The sequence below is a fragment of the Pieris rapae genome, chromosome 9 (genome assembly GCF_905147795.1).
Source record: "Pieris rapae chromosome 9, ilPieRapa1.1, whole genome shotgun sequence".
Lineage (NCBI taxonomy): Eukaryota > Metazoa > Arthropoda > Insecta > Lepidoptera > Pieridae > Pieris > Pieris rapae.
The window spans coordinates 6,068,988-6,082,100 of record NC_059517.1 but is presented as its reverse complement, the minus strand read 5'-3'; the positions used below and the strand labels follow the sequence as shown (position 1 = coordinate 6,082,100).

Sequence of the window (13,113 nt, the reverse complement as noted above, 5' to 3'; positions counted from 1 at the left end):
AATGCTTCTAATTTTACAATTACTGCCAGTTCTCAAATCAAGGGCATAGAACGGAAGAGAAGAGCTGGCAATAAACTCTCCATCACTCTTTTTAATCGCCAAAGTGGGGATAGACCGTATTTTTTCTTTCTATTATTCCGATTCTAGCTAGTATATTTAATTGATACCACTTCTTCGAATACTTAATATCAAACGTATAAAAAATTTTGAACGTTATTTATATTGAAATAAGAGCTCATTATTTGCTGATCAGTTTAGTTTATTATTTATATTCATTTTCTAGGTCTTCCAGCAACCTTTTTACTCCCGGCCGCTTGCTTATTCTTGCCTCCATACGCCATCGGTTGATCTTAAAGAAGAGTAAATAATTAAAAAAAACTAAGGCATACTTTATTTCTATATAGAAACTTTTGCCTACCAGGCGGATCAATGTTGAGTGCAATATCGTATGTACTGGTGCGTGGTCTCTTAGCGGCCGGTTGCAGTTTCTCAGGCGTCTCTGTAGGCGTGACTGTCTCTTGCGTTGCTGCCCAGCCGTCCTTAAAAATATACATATATTTAACTTAACCGTAGCAGAACTTAAAGCCCTGTCTGCGGGCGGAGGGGAGTTGGAGCACTAATGCCCGTTATAACAATTAGTTATATAAAACATTAAATTAATGTTATTTTAGCATTTTTTCTGAAATGGCGACTTGCGATAAAATATATCGTGTAAGTTTTAAAAATACGTTCAATATACATTTTGGTCATAAAATAAATTCAGTGTCAAAAATTGGCTATGTTTGGATTTTATTCTACCAAGGGAAGTTATTTTAATCGTGTATCGGTCTTTCAAAATGGACATAAACTAACCATATATTTTTTCACTTCTTCACTACTTCATGAAATGATGACGTAAAATGCAAAAGAAATAATGTACTTTTTTGGAATTTGGTGACCTGATCGGTCCTTAAAGAACCTTCTATCAGTTTTTTAAAGGTATAGCGTTTCTTCTGTTAGAATTTACTACTTATAGTTTAATAAATACATTTTCTAAAATAAACGACCATTCTAGTATTGATTTCCGAGCGTTTCACTTCTCTCTCACCAGTTAACAGCAAGCGATATAGCGACGCAAAATTATGTACATTTCTGGCGTAATAAGTCGTTGTTTGAATAGAAATAATACACTGTGTAGAACCAAGCAAAGTAGAGTTTGGTATATAAATATAATAAGATAATACATATTACATACAAGGTATGACGAAATTAACATTAAAAGGAGTATATTTATTTTTTTGTAGCCGCGCCAACAAGGTCACACTTAACAAAACACAGAAAAGAAGACAATAAAAAAACAAAGAAACAAGTATAAAAATTTAAAAACAATGTGTTTTACGGCGTAGACAAACATAATGCTTACAATTAACCAGTTATAAAATATATTATCACTTAATAGAACCCAGGCGAAATTAAACAAAAGGAATGAAAAATATTTTATTACCTCAGGTTCCTCGATCTCTGGTGCAATAGGAAGGAAAGCCAACAAATTCTCATCTTCACCTTCTTCATCAGAGCTGCAGAACGCAGCCACTGGCTCACACGTCGTTACGTCCACCTTACAACATTTATCGAAAATATACTTTCGTAATAAAGCAAATAAATATAGTTCACATCATAATCACTAATAAGAAAATCAAAAACCTGTAGTGCTACTGAAGCGAGGGGTGTTTGATTTTATTTAAATACTTGAACGGCCCTTTTAATCGAAGAAAAAAAATGTTTTTTTTTAACATTACGGCGAAACATGATTTTTTCTGAGTTTTTGCAGGGATATTAAGAGAAATAAAATAAAATGTAGGGCAATGATATTATAAAAATGAGCATTAGAGATTTAACCTACCTCAACTTGCTCGTCATCCCGGCTTTCCCCACACATATCCACCGACCGATCTTCATCTTCTACATCAAACTCACTCTCTCTCTCCTCGTATTCAACGTTTTCGTCCAACTCCTTGAAGTCTGGTGCAAACGCTGACCAATTCTCAACTTGGTTCTGTGCCCAGATTGAGACAACACCTACATTATATAACTGTATAAATAATTACGAACTAAATCGTATCGATTCCTAGCGAATATGGTCACCTATTTTGTTAATAGATGCATAACGATTATGTGATATTAATTAATGTAAAAGGCCCATAATATTTATGTAAAACAAAAGAAAGCAATAGCGAGTTTCATTTGTTTTTAGTTGTAATTATGTCATATAAACTAATCGGACTGATTTATATAAACAATAAAATTTAATTCGTTTAATATGATCAACATTGATTTTTAATCCCTTGTTTTAAGATTAGAATAAATAAATCTATTTTGAAGATAAAACTGTTGTTTACATAAAAAAAATAATTCAGTCTTATTACAAGGTTTTAACTTTAAACTCAATCGAGTATTTCAATGTAATGAAAACGGAAAATACATTTGCTGAAACTGTCATTTAAATAATATTCCTACTTAGTGAATGGCCCAAACCTCAAATTACTTTAATAGTTTTTGACAGTTTTTTTAAAACGGACTGGACCGGGTTACAGATACATATTTCAATTGGCTTAATTCATATAAATTTGTATTTACCTGCACTTATACTAGCTATTATAGGCCTTATGGGATGCCAAACCACATCCAAAAGCATCTCTCCCTTTGTACCGTGCAAAATCTTCACCAAGTTCCCGATAGACTTCTCCCAAATATAGAGCGCGTGTTGCCGTGCTGAACCCGCACATATATATTCTCCGTCACCTGAGAAACAGCATTTCTTCCATGTCGTCCTGGTAGAGATTAAAATAAAAATATATTATAAGCGATACGAATTCAATTTTTATGAGAAATATTTATTGACTGAAGAGCTATCTATCATTCATCAAATCGATATTTAAATTAAACTTGTAACTAGTAAAGTTTAGGTATATACTATATAGCAAAAATGAATAACAGTGTTTGTATAATGGAAATTATACAAACATTATATTACATTTAGGGCCTGTTTCACAATGTATGAATAAAGTAAGAAATAGCTATGCAACACATAAATTATTTGAAAGATAAAAGTACCAAACTAAGACCAAATAAGATACTTCGCGTTTTATGACGAATAGCGCTATCTGACAGTCGTGAAACGCAACAATAGTGTTTATCCTACTAACAAGTAATAATTAGCTTATTCGGAACTTATCCGACCATTGTGAAACAGACCCTTAAAATGATTTGTTAGTCTTATGATAATGAAAAAATTTGCTATGAATTTTGAAAAATAGACAGCGCTTTTCTTATAAAGATATTCTTAGGTTTAACCATAGCTAATCGAAACATACTTATTAACCAGGTCCTGTAGCTTTTGTATAGGCTCAGGTTCTCCATTAACTCCACATTTCAGGACAGTATTTGTATCATACACACGAATAACACGATCAGATGTGTTTACCAAAAAACAACTGAAATTCAAAAATATCGTTTTTACTTTTGAAGTAAAATTACATGCCACGCCTATTCATATTTTATTCTTAGTTAATTTAACTGCGATCGTAAAATTTAAACCTAATTTTTTATGTTACTGATCTTATTTTATTCGAATTTCTTCTCTCTTTCATATATTTTAAATCAACAATATATGAGAAAAGAAGCGATTGACAGAATTATTTGTAGGTATATAGCTTTTATACTACTTAATAGTTTATAAACATATTTAAACACTTTCTTTGGAACAAGACAATATTGAGGCTATTTCAACTTTACTTCTTAGATTCTTGTAAGATGTATACATTGCAAAATGCACTTTGGACCATTTATATTTATTTATAAAAAAAATAATAATACCTACTTAGATACTCAAGGTCAAAATATGGGAGTTAAACAATATTTTTTTTTTAAATAATAAAAACAGTAAATCGTAAATAACATGTTCTACAATTAATACTGTAACAGTTGCCATTGTTCCATTAACTTCTTATACACAATAAAGAACATAATAAAGAAAAATATAAAATTTTTGACATCTCTACTTGGATATATAATACTCACTCGCCTCGTCTTGCAAACTCAATACTTTTAATGCCAGTTGTGCTGGATGTACCAACTGTTATTTTGAAACTTGCTTTAACAGTTAGTTTCTGTGAGTCTAGTATCAAAATTTTTCCTTTTGCATTTCCTGTGTAGACATAGTCACCACGACGATCAAATGAAGCAATAACATTTATATCACCCTAAAATTTAGTTTGATTTTTGATTATCAAAGACCAATCCAGACCAACCAGACTTGACAATAGTTGAGACCTAACTTTAAAACTTAAGGCTGATAATGTCTAATGGGTCCATTATAAAATTGTTTGGATGACCACTATATTTTTCTTTAGTAAAATATATTTAAAAATAAAATATCTTTAGTAAATCTTTTTAAAGTTTAAATTCTTATTAATTAATTTAAAATGTTATTACGCTTTTTTTCACTTACATCATCATCAATTGGTAATATTTTATGACCCCCTTCTGTATCTACTAATAATGCAGCATGTCTCATAGGGCAGACTAGGAAACGTTTATCATTTCGAGGATCAAACTGAACACGTTGTATGGGAGTTGGAAATCTATATCGTTGCTCACATTCTCCAGATAACACATCCCATATACAGACATTGTGGTCTGTTGATGATGATAACAGCTACAACATACCACATTAAACAATTAAAAGGCAGTTTCTTTAGATAATTTTAATGAAGACTGGTAGAGGAAGCAGAAAGTCAAACCTAAGAATCTAATAAACTGAATCTAACAACCACATGCTCCAGAGAAATAAATATTTGATTTGCACTTATATCAAAAATAAGCTTATTAGCTAAAATGATTGCTATTAGATACTTATATCAATGCTGTAGTAAAAATTATGTACTTATTAGTCATACTATGTAAAAAAGAAAAATCTTTTTTCAACCAGATTAGGTAGGACTAGGTAATAATATATCAAAACCTTTTTACAATTTCTGGACCAACTTAAACTGCACACTGGATATACATGGGCAGATAAAGACTTTGCTATGCCTCTGGTCAGGAAATCCCATATAAATATTCTTCCATCATTGCATCCAACGGCTAATAATGTGCCACGTCTGTTGAATGCACAAGTTGCCGCTAAAGATATAGAATCTAGTGCACCATCAAATTCCTGCAAAATGTTTCAATCCAATAGAAACATAACCCTGAAGATTAATATAATATCATACACTTAAATTAAACATGTATTACTGGCTAAATACAACATACCTCTGGATAATTCTGACCAAACGATTCTGAAACATAATAAAAAATAACTTAGCACAGTTAAAAAACTTGAAAAAAGCATAAAATATATTTTTGTATTTAAATTCTTTACCAAGTAGTTCAAGATTCATGATAACTAAGGAAACTTATTTTAGATAATAGGTAAATGATTTCTATGATATCAATGTAAAAGACACAATATGTATCTCAAATTATTAGTAAGTAATAATTTCAAGCAGGATCAAAGAAATTGTGAGTCCAAAAGGCAAAATATTGAATTTAGTAAACAAGCCGACACAGATTAGACTATAAAATCAAAGAGTGTTAATATAGTAGGGAAGATATTTTTAAAGTTTTGCCAAAAATATAATCACGCCCTCTTCACTTCCGCCTCTGAACTAATATAAAATGTTGTTATTTATAGTCTAGTGTCATCGCTAAAACTAATGCATAGTATTTAATATACTCTGCATTTAGCGAGTATTTCACTCAGTCTGTTGACTGTTCTTCTTGCGATAATTGTTTAATATTTTAATTAAAAAAAACGCGGGAAGCTTCGAATTTGGCGGGCGCGATTTTTGCTTGAATTTTCTGTAAAATAATATTTTTAAAAATTTAGTGATCAGAATAGTTAAATATTGTATATATTTATAATTTGTATTATTATTTATATTTTTCTTCTTCTTTCTTCGAGTTTTGGTAAGCTTTTCTGAGTTTTATGAACGAGCCTCCGGACCCGGGGGGCACGGCGCCCCCCGCGGTTGCATTTATCACCATTTCCAATGAATCCGGTATGGATTCAGACTGTTCTTTGGCCTCCAAAAGGAAGCTGAAGCGCAGTCACAGACAAAATTTACACAAAATTTGCAAACATTGCAATAAAAGGAAACGCAAAAGTACTACAGAACACTCTAAACCATCAGACAGTCATTCTTGTCAATGCACAGATGAATTTGCTGAGACCACTGTGACACCACCAACCAACAATTTGCCTCCACCTAGTCCTTCCACAAATAAGACAACAATGCCTCTTCTTTCCACTGGTATATCTTCTAAACCCACCACACAAATTGGTAGGGCTAGTTACGATGCCAATGACCACGGCCCGTTTGTGGTACATGTGCAGAAAGTACAGTCTGCTGAAGATGATAGCACAGTTTTACACCCAGTTGTATTCGGGAGATTTTTAAAAAAATTTCTGTTTAAAAATATTGTAGATGGTAGTTTAAAACGTATTGGCAGAAATAAAATGACATTAACTTTTAGTAAATATACAGACGCAAACAGCTTTATAAATTCAAACTGCTTACCAACTAACAACATGAAAGCTTTTATCCCTACTTTCAATATTACAAGGATGGGTTTGGTTAGGGGAGTACCAACGGAATGGTCTCCTGAAGATATTATGGAAAACACTAACATACCCATTGGATGTGGGGAAATTATAAAAATCAGGCGACTTAATTATAAAATCATGGTCAATAACTCACCTACGTGGAAACCTTCACAAACAGTTGTTTTTACATTTGATGGACAAGTTTTGCCTAAACGGATATTTATGTGTTATAATTCTATGCCGGTTAAATTGTATGTGTATCCCACAATTCAGTGCTTTAATTGTTGCCGCTTTGGGCACACCAAGGTCCAATGCAGGTCAAAGCCCAGGTGTTACAAGTGTGGTCAAGGCCACACTGGAGATACTTGTAATGTAGAGGAAGACCATGGTTCTTGCTGCTTATGCTCTGGGCTGCACTTTGCTTCAAGCAAAAAATGCCCAGAATATGTGAGACAAACAGATATAAAAGTAACAATGGCAGAGAATAGCTTATCTTATATTGAAGCGTCAAAATTACATCCCCCAATTTCGAAATCATTTGCTGATGTTGTATCCTCTCTCCCAAGTAAATTTCTTCCTGGTGGAAATACAGTATTGCCTGGTTCACCACCTCCACGTACAATATCTTATAAAAAAACAGTCTTCACTAAACCCAGAACGCCTCCTCAACACAGTAAAGGTTTCGATCATGTAGCACATGAGTCTCTTGTAAGAGACTACAATATGCCAGAGCCTTCTAATGGATGTGCATTACCATCATCGCCTAATGCAAATTCACAACAGACAATAATAGAGTTAATTACTACATTAATTAAATTACTTTCTCAACCTAATTTATCTATACCGTCCCACGCTGCTAATTTAATTAATTCCTACACTGATAATAATAATGGCCAACATGGACAGGTTAGTTCAATGGAACTGCCGCAGTATTATAAACAAAAAGCATGAAATTATACACATTATAAATAATTTTAATCCTTTTATTTTTTCTTTATCTGAAACCTGGCTAAAGCCAGATCAGGTATTCAAAATCCCTGGTTATTCTTGCTTAAGAGAAGACAGGGCTGATGGGTATGGTGGTGTATGCCTGCTCATCAGAAACTCAAGCATCTTTTCTTCCTTCCCTCTTCCTTCACATAGTAACAGCTTTTCTATCATTACAGCTATTGTTGATGGTATCTGTTTTGTCTCTGTATATGTCCCTCACCCCTCCTTGCAAATATTCAATGAAATTAAAAACTTAATTTCAGTTCTCCCTCAGCCTTTCATGATTCTGGGTGATTTCAACTCTCATCATACATCGTGGGGTAGTTCAGTATCTAATAGGTACGGGTATGAATTATTGGATATCTTAGACATGTATAACCTGTGCATTTTAAATACGGGTTCTCCTACTCGCCTTACAAAGCCTGGTGAAGTAATTAGTGCCATTGACCTGTCCATCTGTACTCCCAATTTAGCATCTTCTCTCTCTTGGTCTACTTTGTGTTCATCTTACAATAGTGATCATTATCCCATAATCATTTCATTTCCCTGTAAAAAAAATAGTAATATGTTTATTAAAAAGTCTCGCCTTAAACACAAAATCATAGACTCGAAATGGAGTCAATACAGTTTATTAGTAGAAGAGAAACTGAATAATTGCTCAGAAGATAATGTCACAAATAGTAATTATTTACAAGATGTTTTGTTAGAATCGGCTGATAGTGTTTTTCCTAGGAAAAAGCCGAGTAGTAATAAGTTGTCATCTCCACCATGGTGGGATGAAGAATGTACCACAGCTATTAAAAAACGCAAGGCAGCTGAGCTTAATTATCGCAATGATATGTCTATGGAAAAATACGAGGTCTTAATGAATGTAATGAAAGAGGTTAAAAAACTATTTAAAAAAAAGAAATCTGAGGGTTGGAGGAAATATTGTAGCTCTTTATCACCTGGAATAAATACTTCTGTCATTTGGCGAAATATCAAAAGATTCAGGTCAGCTATCAATCCTTCTAACCCGTCGTTGCTTCCTATAGAATTAGCTGATCAATTCCTTGATCGCTTGGCTCCTCCTTCTGCTCCAGATCTCATCCACTCTTCTACACAAAATAACTCTGATGTTGTCCCTTCCTCACTAAATCTACCTTTTACGTTATTAGAATTAAAAGGTGTATTAAATTACGTTAAAGACAGTGCTCCTGGGGAAGATGGGATCCCATATTCCTTTTTGTCTCACCTTGGCGAAAATGGATTAAATTACTTTTTAAATTTAATAAATAAAGTTCTTTTGACAAATGACATACCGCCATCTTGGCGAAGTCAAATAGTGCTGCCATTTTTAAAACCGTCTAAGATTCGATCTGATATTAAATCATACCGTCCTATAGTCTTGTCATCGGTGATAACAAAAGTTGTTGAACATTTAATTAAAAATCGGCTTGAATGGTATATAGAAAATAATAAATATCTGTCACCAACTCAGTTTGGATTTCGAAAAGGTAAAAGTGTGTGTGACAATTTAGGCATATTAGTCACGGACATTCGTAATGCTTTCTCAAATAAAAAGTCAGTAGTTGCAGCTTTCTTGGATATTAATTCGGCTTATGATAATGTTTTGTTACATATTCTAAAAACTAAATTAGATAAATTAAAGGTTCCTTATTTTTTAAATAATTTCATTGTAAATCTTCTATCAGAGAGGAAAATTATTTTAGATGTTGGCGGCCCTTACATGCCTAGTAGGCTGGTATGGAAGGGCTTGCCACAAGGGTCTGTGCTGAGTCCTTTATTGTACAATATTTATACACATGACCTAGAAAACTCTATCGGAGATTCAGTTAGTATATTACAATATGCCGATGACTTGGTTATTTATGCCTCTGATAAGTCTGTAAGTAATGCTGAACAACGTGTCTCGTCCTCTTTATCTTTCCTAAAATCTTGGATGGATGCAAATGGCCTAGATCTGTCTCCCTCAAAAAGTACCGTCGTACTTTTCACTAAATCCAGAACTCCTCCCTCACCAACTATAAGATATGATTGCGATAATATATTACCCGTCAATAATCAAGTAAAGTTCTTAGGAGTTATACTTGATTCTAAACTAACAGGTCAACCACACTGCGAATTTGTGGTTGGTAAATGTGAGCGACACTTGAATATGCTGAGATGTCTCAGTGGAGTTTGGTGGGGTGCTCACCCGGCCACATTGAGGTTGGTATATAATGCTGTCATTAGAAGCGTTCTTGATTTTGGGACCTTTTTCTTAGATCCAGGTAATGTAGCAGGCTTTAGAAAACTAGATCTCATACAGTCTAGGGCTTTGAGGATTGTTTCTGGTGCGATGAAATCGAGTCCGGTTAATGCTCTGCAAATAGAATGTTGTGACCCTCCATTAAACTTAAGGCGTCAATATCTGTCAGATAGATTCATTTTTAGAACTGTCCAGTTCCATAATCATCCCCTCATTTCCAAACTGGAATCTCTTTCTCAAAAATTACCCTCTTCACATAAACCTTTACCTTGTCTATTAAAAAGCTTTCTGAAATTTAAACAATTACAAGCCCCAACTCATTCCTTTTATATACTTCCCCTATTTAGCTCTTCTTATGATTCTCTACTTCTTTCTCCTGAGATATGCTTTTCTATTGGCATTGAAAAATCTGATTTTAATGCCAATGCAAACTTTAATTCCAATGTCAATATGAAATGGCCTAACTGGCATCAAATGTATACAGATGCTTCTAAACACTCCAATGGGTGTGTTGGTGTTGGAGTGTACCACAAACAGTACAACATAGTTCAGAAAATTAAATTACCTCCAGAATCATCGGTCTTTACCGGTGAATGTTTTGGACTACTAAAAGCTCTTGAATATGTGCTGTGTTTCAAACTCAAAAAAACCGTTGTATTTACCGATTCCTTAAGTGCATTACAGAGCTTAGCAAAATTTTCACTTAAACTAAACCCATTCTTTCATGTTATATTTGAATGTAGGAGAAAGCTGTTGCAATGCCAATTACACAACTATTTAGTATCATTTTGTTGGATACCTAGTCACTGTGGTATCTCTGGAAATGTGAAAGCTGACAGTTTGGCTAACAGTGCTACTGTGACCGGTGACGTATACCCGTACAAGAATTTTGGCCATGATCTTGCTGCTTTGCCCGGCATATATCTCCACAAATCGTGGAATATGTGTTGGGAAAAGAACGGCCGGATTAAGGGTCGTTTCTTGTATGATATACAGTCTTCCGTTCCCAGGAAGCCGTGGTTTGCCAAATTGTCGCTTGGTAAAACTGCCACTTCTACTATAATCCGTATGCGTCTGGGACATAACAGCCTTCCAGTTCATTTGCACAAACTCGGTATCGTAACTAGTACCGCCTGTGAGTGTGGCGAGAGCTATTCTGACTTGAATCATGTTTTCTTTTCTTGTCCTAAGTATGACCATTCTTCCTTATATACTTCTTTAGTTTCTCTGTCCGTTCCCCTTCCTACCAATATTTATTTACTTCTTCGAGATTTAAATCCCCTTGTATATAGTATTATAAGTATGTTTATTGTAAATAATAACATTAAACTATAATTTTGATTTTTTTCCATTATTAATTATTCTGATTTTTTGTAAATTTATGCGCTTTCAATTATTTATGTTATGTCGCGATTGGTTTCCTTAGTTTTTTTCATTATGCATAAACTGTAAATAATTAAAACAACGAATTATAAAAATCCCATACTTGACGCTGGCTAATGCACAAACAGTGTTAGAGCCAAAGGGAAAAAAAAAAAAAAAATATTTTAATTTTTATTGTTTTGCTAGTTATTACTTTTAAGTATTTACTTTCTAATTTATCTGAAAGGTTAGATGGTAAATATTTTATAATTTACAGTTCTGAATGTGCAAAATGCATCTGATTACATTATATTATTAACGCTTAAAATGCGATAAAAATATATTAATCAAACAGTTTTTAATTCTAATACTTAATGGGAGATGGCATATGAATTAACTGCAGAAGGATTTTTATCTTCAGCAAAAGCCTTTATTGAAACATCTAATCTTCTTCATGATGACTGGAAATTGTACGAAAACTCGGATATCTGTAAAAGTTATATTCAGAAAAACACTTTTATTGACGTCAAAGAACAATTGTTTAAAGCAGAATTTGTTATATTTTACCATTTAAGCTATGGTGTACCCACATTTAGTTTTAATATATGGGATTCTACAGGAATGCCATTAAATTTGGAAGATATAAGGAAATTATCCTTTACAGAGTGAGTTTGTATATTATGGGTAATGTATCCTCTTTCCTTTACTAAGTCACTATGTCTTAAAAAGCTCCATACTACAACTACCAAGACTAAAGTGTTAAATAATGCATTAAAAAAGTTGAACATAATTTTCAAAACCAACTAAGTAATAGAAAAAAAATAGTTTAGTAATATATAAATAAAAAATAAAATATAGTGGTATATTTTTAATAGCACTGTCATGTCTTTTCAGGATAAACCAAAAGGATTTTTATTCTGTTATAACCCAACAGGAACATCCAGTATTATGTCGACCATTCTTTATTATGCATCCATGCCACACTTATCAATTACTATCTAGCTTAACAGAATCTAAGAATATTATTGTAACTTTTCTAGGTCTCATCACTCCAATAATAAATTTACAACTTTCTTTAAAGTATGGCTTATGATTTTAATATTTTCATTAAAATCTGGTGCTCACACATAAAAGGTGTCTTTTTTCAGGATCTATGCTTTATAATTTACACCCTCAAATTATATACCAATCACACCTAATAGATTATAATCTATCTATGTCTTATAAGACAACAATATAAAAAGGTTAATGTTTTTCTTTGAATATGAAGTCTTATGAATAAAAAATTGATGTGCCAGAAACTAAATTTAATATTACTTAATGGAAAAACATCACTGCTATGATAAATAACAGCATATTGTTCATGAGTTATATAGGCGTACCTTCAAACATAGTGTACATGGAAGGTTTCTCAATTTGCAGATAATAATAAAAAAATGTTGTTGACATTACAGCATTACCTGGCAAACTTAATATTATTTATGTTTTCTAAGATCTAATGTTAGGTAAACATAGTAAATGTTTTTAATAAATCTGTCTATGTCCTTTGGGTATATTTTTCTAGATCAGCTGATGAGATGATATGTAACGATTTAATTTTATAATCCATAGTTTGTAACTATGCATTTACAATAATAGAATTTAAAGACTTAGAACTTAACTAAGAAATTTTTTATGTGATGAAATGATAAATATAAATTACAGTAATATATATTAGATAAAGAAGTTAAAAAAAATGGTCTTTTCACCTATCAATATACTGTCGAATTTTAATGAGTTTTTCAAAGGTTTCGTCAATTGCCTTTATTAATGAGTGTAATTAACCTTAATATCTGGTTGTCTGTTATAATTGAATTTTAAATTTTTAGATGCAGTTATAATT

The 13,113-nt window shown here is 32.6% G+C and overlaps 2 protein-coding genes across 3 annotated transcripts; one reads left to right on the top strand and one right to left on the bottom strand.

Annotated features, from left to right (window-relative positions):
* Nucleotides 1-241: 241 nt before the first annotated feature.
* LOC111003704 (retinoblastoma-binding protein 5 homolog) lies at nt 242-5,600 on the bottom strand. Its single transcript, XM_022274360.2, has 11 exons — nt 5,405-5,600; nt 5,296-5,321; nt 5,003-5,197; nt 4,490-4,696; nt 4,060-4,241; nt 3,354-3,473; nt 2,617-2,810; nt 1,883-2,058; nt 1,484-1,597; nt 419-539; nt 242-349 (listed from the first exon to the last, which is right to left on the bottom strand). The coding sequence occupies exons 1-11, from the start codon at nt 5,421-5,423 to the stop codon at nt 273-275; spliced, it is 1,431 nt and encodes a 476-aa protein (XP_022130052.1). The 5' UTR covers nt 5,424-5,600; the 3' UTR covers nt 242-272.
* Nucleotides 5,601-5,798: 198 nt separating this feature from the next.
* LOC111003695 (ubiquitin-like-conjugating enzyme ATG10) lies at nt 5,799-12,956 on the top strand. Of its 2 annotated transcripts, XM_045629502.1 has the most exons (3): nt 5,799-5,813; nt 11,509-11,896; nt 12,126-12,956. In XM_045629502.1, the coding sequence occupies exons 2-3, from the start codon at nt 11,613-11,615 to the stop codon at nt 12,322-12,324; spliced, it is 483 nt and encodes a 160-aa protein (XP_045485458.1). In that variant the 5' UTR covers nt 5,799-5,813; nt 11,509-11,612; the 3' UTR covers nt 12,325-12,956. The 2 variants fall into 2 exon arrangements, with proteins under 2 accessions (XP_045485458.1, XP_022130040.2); XM_022274348.2 differs by lacking the exon at nt 5,799-5,813 and having other exon boundaries at nt 11,417-11,896.
* Nucleotides 12,957-13,113: the final 157 nt, after the last annotated feature.

Bases quoted from the DNA above. Each gene is read 5' to 3' on its own strand.
- LOC111003695 (XM_045629502.1), top strand. From the start codon at position 11,613: ATGGCATATGAATTAACTGCAGAAGGATTTTTATCTTCAGCAAAAGCC. The intron at 11,897-12,125 runs GTGAGTTTGTAT...ATGTCTTTTCAG, and splicing joins AGGAAATTATCCTTTACAGA to GATAAACCAAAAGGATTTTT.
- LOC111003704 (XM_022274360.2), bottom strand. The intron at 4,697-5,002 runs GTTTTGATATAT...GGTATGTTGTAG, and splicing joins GGTCCAGAAATTGTAAAAAG to CTGTTATCATCATCAACAGA. The intron at 350-418 runs GTAGGCAAAAGT...CTCTTCTTTAAG, and splicing joins ACTCAACATTGATCCGCCTG to ATCAACCGATGGCGTATGGA.